Source organism: Sinocyclocheilus grahami, unplaced genomic scaffold (genome assembly GCF_001515645.1).
Source record: "Sinocyclocheilus grahami isolate Dianchi unplaced genomic scaffold, SAMN03320097.WGS_v1.1 scaffold66.1, whole genome shotgun sequence".
NCBI classification, from domain to species: domain Eukaryota; kingdom Metazoa; phylum Chordata; class Actinopteri; order Cypriniformes; family Cyprinidae; genus Sinocyclocheilus; species Sinocyclocheilus grahami.
The window spans coordinates 990,041-998,154 of NW_015505245.1; the positions used below are offsets into that span (position 1 = coordinate 990,041).

General features: G+C 42.5%; 1 protein-coding gene across 3 annotated transcripts; it reads right to left on the bottom strand.

Moving 5' to 3' along the window:
* Positions 1-463: 463 nt before the first annotated feature.
* LOC107585045 (nuclear receptor subfamily 1 group D member 1-like) lies at positions 464-8,114 on the bottom strand. 3 transcript variants are annotated; one of them, XM_016271880.1, is made up of 8 exons: positions 7,656-8,114; positions 3,638-3,937; positions 3,244-3,332; positions 2,957-3,101; positions 1,810-2,498; positions 1,539-1,724; positions 1,217-1,427; positions 464-751 (listed from the first exon to the last, which is right to left on the bottom strand). In XM_016271880.1, the coding sequence occupies exons 1-8, from the start codon at positions 7,705-7,707 to the stop codon at positions 555-557; spliced, it is 1,869 nt and encodes a 622-aa protein (XP_016127366.1). In that variant the 5' UTR covers positions 7,708-8,114; the 3' UTR covers positions 464-554. The 3 variants fall into 3 exon arrangements, with proteins under 3 accessions (XP_016127366.1, XP_016127365.1, XP_016127367.1); XM_016271879.1 differs by lacking the exon at positions 3,244-3,332 and adding an exon at positions 3,464-3,552; XM_016271881.1 differs by lacking the exon at positions 7,656-8,114 and adding an exon at positions 6,285-6,440.

The following is an 8,114-nucleotide window of genomic DNA, read 5'->3' on the forward strand; positions in this document are numbered from 1 at the left end:
ATTTACACATTTTACAAAGTCACAGGGATGTGATTATGTGTGAAGGTTCATACCATGTATAGCTTGTCATTTGCGTTATAGTTAAAATGATCATAACTTTCTCTGAGTGTGGGTATAGCAGCAACCCAGGCCGGACTGGGCACTAGGAGACGCTTGACGTTTTTCTGCCATCGTCCCCTGTTTGGAAGTGGCCTGGAGATCCTTCTGGCTTGGCTGTGACTCCTTACAAGAGGCATTTTGCACTTGTTCCCCATGTGGATGCAGTCCAAATGTGAGTGTTTTTTGTCTGCTTTATTATTAGCTTAATCTTGCCACCCATTTCAGGTAAGTACTGAAAGTGGCTCAAGGAACCTTTATGGTTATCAAGCCATAAAGGCTACTGACCGACCATTAGACACCAAAGCGTCTCTTTAAATGTGTCATCAAGTGCTTTTAAGCGCCAAAGCCACGAGTTTGCTTTCTGGTGGGTTCTCTTGGATAGAGTTCTAATGTTTGTACCCATTCTGTCTTTCAGTCAACCAGCGGTGACCCACTTTCATCAGCTTCTTGCAACCTCAGGCATCAATGCGGAAAGAGAGCAGCTTCTCTGAGTGCATGTTATTCAGCGTGCGCAGGTCAGGAAGTTTGAGCAGCAGCTTGGTGAATCGGGAGGCGTCATTAGGGGCGTTCTTGCTGACGAGGGATCGGAGAGCCCGGATTAAACTTTCCTGAAGCATCTCCACTGAATTCACGTTTTCAATGCCAGAACGGTCTGTACAACAGAAACAAACAATGAGAGACCCAATTAATTAGTGGATCAAATGAAGGTACTTTCGTGCTGCACAGAAGAAAGACAGTCTTGAAGGTTTGGAATGACATGATTTGATTTACCAACCCTCATGTTGCTTCAAACCCATAAAGCTTTGGTTGATCTTTTCAAATTAAGATACTTTTTATGAAACCTGAGAGGTTTCTGTCCTTCCATTGAAGTTCCAGGTAAGTCCAAAAAGGTCATAAATCATCATATAGAGCGATCGTATCTCTTTTGGATCTTCTAAGTTTTGGTTACATAGGCTTTCAATGGAGGAACCGAAACCTCTCAGGTTTCATTAAAAATATCTGAATTTGTGTTTAAAGATCAACCAAAGTCTTAAGGGTTTGGAACAATATGAGGGTGAGTAGATGACAGTTTTCATTTTTGAGTGAACTTTCTCTTTAACACTAATATGCAACTGACCTGCAGACACCAGCACGACTGCAGTGAAGAGTCCTAGTTCTTCTGCTGAGAGCTCTAGTGCGTTGAGTTTTTCACTGAAGTCGAACATGATTCCCAGCAGATCGCCCATGCCCATGCTTTTCAGGGCCTCCAGGCTGTAGGTGGTGCCCGAGATGAACGTTACGGTCCTCTCTTTTACGTTAAACAGAGAGGAGAAGCGCACCATGAGGACCTGCAGGAGATATTCAAAAATAAATACACACTTCGTAAAACCATCAAGGTGTAATTGGCACTGTGGCCTTGATGCAAGTCAGTTGTTTTAAATAAAACGCCAATAACTTACCTCAAACGTTCCGGCCTTCAGCAAAGTGACCTGGTCGTTCTGGGATAGCGTGCTAAACCCTGGGATGTGTTTGGCGAACTCCACCACCTCTCTGACCGCTGGGGTGAAGCAAAGAGAGAAGTCTTCCCAGATTTCCTGTGGTGTTTTGTTGGGGTCTGAGTAAGGATGCATGTTCATTGGACAAGCCTGGAAATATAGGAATCATCATCACTTCCAAGTCCTCTTTACTTGGTAATCACCTATAGAGTAGTTTAAATACCAAAGATCTTACCAGCAGAATCTCCTTGCGTTTTTTCCACGGACAGTTCTGCCCCTGGGAGCTGCTGTTCATCTCCTGACTGTGGTGGGGAACGCCAAAGAGGTTACTGTTCGGAGGTCGCTGACCATTGTTATTGTGCTGGTGATGTTGTCCAGAGGCTTGAAAATGGAGGCCATTTTCTGGTGGCACCTCGAAGTTGTTACAATGATGAGTGACATTATTATCATGGTGGTAGATGGTGTTGGGGCCGTTGAGGTGGTATCCAGCCATGCAGCGGTTGCTGCTTTGGTTGTCCAGCTCGCCGTTGTGAGGCATAAGTGCTGGACCCAACTTATCATGGGCGTAGATGAAGGTCTCACGGTGTGCTCTGGTTATGGCGGCGATGGTTTTATCTACACCTGGACTGGAGCACGGTGGTGGAGAAGTCGTCTGAGCCGGCTGCACCGATGGAAAGGTTGGGGTCGGAGGGGAAGGGGACGGTGCTATGGCCACTGCGGGGGGCTGGGGTTGCGGTCCCACTGTAAGCCCCGGGCACGGAGATGAGGATGGGGATGATGAGGAAGAGCAGGGGGTGTTGGATGTGATTCTCGCCAGCTGGAATTCATTCTGAAGCTGGTTGTTCACCATGTTGTTCATGGCGTTCTGCATCTCGGCCAGCATACGCTGTTTCTCACGTTTCGGGATCCGGCCGAAACGAACAGCTAGGGGTTAAAGGAAGAATAGAAAATGTCAAATTCATCATTTATGCTGCATGTCAATGTTCTGTTTATAAACGTTTCATGGGATGTAAGATATAATTGTACCATATCAGATATCGGGTGATATTTTAGTTTAGTTTTTTTTATCTGTTTCAGCTGATACTGGATAGGTAGTCCCCCATTTTTACATTACTTTAGCCATAATCTTTTGCCTCAAAGTTAATTTTATAAACACTAATAATTTTATAACATATTTAACTTTTAATATTAACATTAAGTCTTAAAGTTAATATTAATATTTATACTGTTTTCACTTGTATTCATTTTAATACTGGTGTTTATTATTTATTAATTTTTTTTTAAAAATATCGGTATATAAGCATCATTCAGAATTTTTATATCAGTGCATCCCCAAACTTTTCTGTAACTGTTTCTCTATGTTTGGTTGTATAGATATTTACCGTCCCGGGACATTCCCACAGACAGACACTTTTTGAAACGGCACTGCTGGCACCGGTTCCGGTTGATCCTCATAATGGTGCAGGTTTCGTTCTTAAGGCACTTTTTGTACTGGATGTTCTGCTGGATGCTGCGTCGAAAGAAACCCTGCAGACAAAGCAGATAACGTAAATGTGAATTTTTTAAATGCAATATTTACAATTATTAAAATGTAAAAAAAAAATTTTTTAAATGCAATCAACAATATTTTAATGGTGCATGAGCATGTAAATCAATGCTATTGTCTTACCTTGCAGCCCTCACAGGCATGGACACCATAGTGAAATCCAGAAGCCACGTCGCCACACACTTTGCACAGCAACACCATTCCATTCAGCTCTGAATGGAAAGTCAGATGTTAAAATTAATGCAATATTTACAATTATTAAAATGTAAAAAAAAAATTTTTTAAATGCAATCAACAATATTTTAATGGTGCATGAGCATGTAAATCAATGCTATTGTCTTACCTTGCAGCCCTCACAGGCATGGACACCATAGTGAAATCCAGAAGCCACGTCACCACACACTTTGCACAGCAACACCATTCCATTCAGCTCTGAATGGAAAGTCAGATGTTAAAATCCTTCTCCTGGATACCATACTATACGTTCATCAGGTAAAATATGGTTCTTATTGCTTACTAGTAAGGGTGGCAACTGATTTGTTGGGTGAATTGCGTGCACTTCCACCATCATCGCGGCCTCTTGGGGATCCACCAGAGCATGATGAGTTTCCGTCCTCTCCTGATCCTGAACTCGAGCTGCTGCTGCTACTGCTGGTGTACATACGTGAAGAATCATTGGATCCATTGGGGGAAGGTGGGAATGAAGAGCCAAAGCAGGGTTGTGTCTGGCTACTGTTGGAATTCTCACTGTACATGGACACGGGGCTGGTGCGGTTGGGAGAGCCTCCACACGATCCGATGTATGATATTACCCCACCTAGCGATAGAAAAGAAAGCCACATTTACTAAATAGTCCTTTTTACTCCACTGTGGGAACACAAAAAGTGAAAGAGGCCCACTGAAAGGGGGCTGAAAATGTTCTCAGGTATTTGTTCTCCTCCCTAAAATGGTCCATCCTCGTTAAAATGTTCCCATAAATACTTCTCTACTACACAAGCAGTTGAAACAGATCGCGCTATGGAAACAAGGAAGCCGAGGGAGCAAGAGAATCTGTTTTTGTGGAAAATAGGGATACTTTCTAGGAACTGTTGTTGTAAACTGCATGGGTACATAAAAAAAATAAAAATACAGCGACCACTCCTTTCTTCCTGAGTTTGTGCCTCAGAGGGCTTGTGGTTTATAGTTTCACTGGCACCAGTATGCCATGTGAGCAAGCCACATTTGTCTAATGTTATTTCAGATTATAAAATGCACAACTTTGCATGATGTGTCAGTAGCACAGGCCTAACCGTGTGCATTTATATGACATTTACAACTCCGTTTTGTTTGAGTTACATCCTGCTCATTAACGTCCATCAGCTCAAATCAGATTAGACTAGTGAACTTTGCTCTTGAGAAACAGCACAGTGTGCTAGAGACCTTGGCATTGACTCTAGCATGTAAACTATTCCTTAGTGTCTGATACTTCCTCCTGCCTTTCCTAACCCTTGGTCCCCTGAGGTTAAACACTGTATCCTTCATTCTCGTTTTACAGTTTCCTCCTGCACACTGCATCAACGCACTTGATGGAAACCTTGAAACCATGTTTTGGGGAGATTTGTATTTAACAGATTTTTGCATTTTAAGAATTATTCTGCAAAGTGTTTGCGAGTATAATCTTTACAGCACTTGCTAATGTTCTCCTCAAATAAATGATGCACCCATAGACAGATATTACAAAAAATTGCTTTTTGCATTTTAAGAATTATTCTGCAAAGTGTTTGCGAGTATAATCTTTACAGCACTTTAAATGTCAAAGGTGAACTGGTTTAGATGTTACGTAACTGTACACTAGCACAAAAGGTCAAAAAGTCACTGTGTCAGGTGGAGCCACGACTGGGAAACATGCTGTAGCTTTGACTCCCCTGTGGTTTGCCTCAAAAGCTCCTGAAAAACAATTGTCCCGCATTAGATTTATCAATGCATGTCCACTAGCCTGCAGTGAGTTCACTGTGGATGTTTCTGGTATAGGTACATGGCAACAGCGGTTTGAGATTTCTCCCTGCTTATGCTCAAAAGCGTGCTCTCTCCAGCTCCTCTTTTTTAAATTTTTTAATCCAAACACTTGGATTTTCCTAAACATTCTGTCAAAGGAAATACTTGTGTAAGCACAACACGGGCGCGTGTCATTGGGGAAGCACGCCTCCCCTCCACGTGCGCACAAAAAGGACAGCCTTTCAACGAGACTCACTTCATTAGCCACGCCTCTCGAAACACACCAGCTTTTTTTAAAACTTGCTCCATTCATTTACGCCTGCACGCAATGAGTGAGCCATTTACACTCTACATTAATAAATGCTGTCAGTGTTTACGTTGGGTTCATTATATGCGTCTCTTAAGCCACTCGACAAGTGTGTTCTACACGACGCGAAACGGAAAACTCTTCGTTCGTGATTTAAAAAATTCTAACTAAAAGGTAAAATGGTACATGTGGCTCAATAATAATTTTAAACATTCTACATTTTAACATTTCCCCGCTACGTTAGCTATATAATTTGGGTTGACTGTATAAAGGTAACGGGTACCAAGCAACACAGCGTTGAATATAAACATGTATTTTTACTTGTTTACCGGGGAGTGCAGGATATACAAAATATTTAAAATATTTGACTTCTGAATAAACGACTGACCATTCACAAGCAGCCGCGTAATAAGTAGATAAGTAGCCTATTCCGAATTTACAGACAGTCATAGATGTTTATCAGCACTTTATCAAACGGTTTCGAACGCGATTCATCCAATCAGAATTGAGTCGAAAACATTCGATATATCATTCTAATTAACCCATTCTACAAATATTTTCCTCTCTCTGAGTTGTATCATAAACTAAAGTTAGCCACCGTAATTCGCTCATTAGCCGTATGTTTGAACACTACACTAAGAACAAGAAATAATCTATCAAAGGCAGAGACGGGGATATTTTGTGACGCTGTATTCATGTCATTAGAGGAAAAAACTGTTACGTTAAACCGGATCAATTTCATGTCCCACTTTTGAAGCGAACACGGGTTAACGTGATGCCCAGCCCAGCCCAGCCCCGCGCCTCGGTCCAATCGCCGCGCGCACATGGCTCAGACTGCGAACGCGGCGCGAGGCGGAATTATGTAATGAGCTCCTGCGCTTACCAATGGCTGTAGGCGGAGAGCGGAGATTGAAAACAAAAAGCACATGGCTAGGCACGGCGGTCCATGTGAATCGAGCGAGGATCGTCGACGCTCGCCTGCATCACGGGGATGTGCGTACACCTGACTTTTCAGTTATGACCTAGTTCCCCGAAATTCACGAGAACACTGTGCCTTAACCCGTGATGTCCTTGTCCTCGTTGGGCATTTACATTCTATGTATCTACAGGGGGAGCCTGATTTCACCAAGAACAACATGTTCCTGGATCAACATCCTTGTTGATCCTGGAACAACATTCCTATCAACCAATCAGAATTGAGAGTTAACTTTTCAGGAAATGTCAGTTTTAGACTTACAGTCAGGATTAGGTGCTTCTACACTCTTAAAAATAAAGGTGCTTCACGATGCCATAGAAGAACCTTTTTGTCTAAATGGTTCCATAAAGCACCTTTAACATCTGAAGAACCTTTCTGCTTCACAAAAGGTTCTTTGTGGCGAAAGAAGGTTCTTCAGATTATAAAAAGGTAAGAAAGAGATGGTTCTTTAAAGAAACTTTGACTGAATGGTACTTTGTAGAACCAAAAATGGTTCTTCTATGGCAGGGGTGCCCAACCCTGCTCCTGGCGATCGACTGTCCTGCAAAGTTTAGCTCCAACTCTAATCAAAGACACCTGCCTTTAATTTTTAAGTGATCCTGAATACCCTAATTAGTTGCTTCAGGTGTGTTTGATTAGGGTTGGAGCTGAACTTTGCAGGAGAGTCGATCGCCAGGAGCAGGGTTGGGCACCCCTGTTCTATGGCATCGCTTGAAGAACCTTTTGAAGCACCTTTATTTTTAAGAGTGTACACGCTTGATAATCACCCATCATTTCCCTCTGATTTTAGGAATAAATTATGGGTAGGTTTAGGGGTAGGGATCGGGTTAAATCTGTATTTTTGGACAGTAATGTTGATCCAGGAACATGTCTTAGGCTACTTGGCAAAATCACGGCGACCTTAACACATAATTAAGTTTTACGAAAGCACAATGAAGTATTTGCACATGCTAAAAGATATTATGTACATATTTAAATATATCTACGCGATTGTTTATTTCAGAATCATGCGTCGTTAAATAGGCTATTACTAAATGTCGAGGCAATTCGGCGAACCTTACCGCTAGATCAATTTATTAGAATTATTATAAGATATCCGTGCCGTTCCACTGCACCAAGCTATGCTTATAAATGTACTTTGCGGATAAGTTGCGCAACATTCAGTAGTGCGTAATAGAAACTTACAGACAGGCAATTTGACAGTGAAGAAGCGGAGAGGCGACGGAAAGGAAACTGATCAACGAGACGTTTCTAAAAGCATCTAGAAAGAAGTCTTACCTGTGTTGTTTGTATCTACTGCTGTTGTCATGTTGAGCCCCAGTAAAGTCATGCAGGTTTATGACAAAATCTCCAATGCAACACCCAGAGAGAAGATGCACTCTCCAGATGCACTTCTGTTTTTCTTACAGATCGGTTCTTCTTTACGATAAAGTCATAACTGGCACGAAACGAACTAAAACCGTATAAAATACGCGCGCATCGGCTAGATGCTGAGAAAAGTTGTTAAATGCTGCGCAAAGACGTCAGAGAAATGTGGTTCATTCAGTAAAAGTGTATCATACGCCAGTATCACTCGCCCAATCTGTGTCGATCTGAACTGTTCTGTCAAGTCGGCCCGGTTTTGCTTTTTGCCTCGTTCCAAGGAGCATGGATGAGATGAGCGCAGGCGCGCAGCTGCACGAGGCTCGAAATGTGTCCATGTGACCTCGTGAGCCTCGTGGCCCAGTGACACAGTTT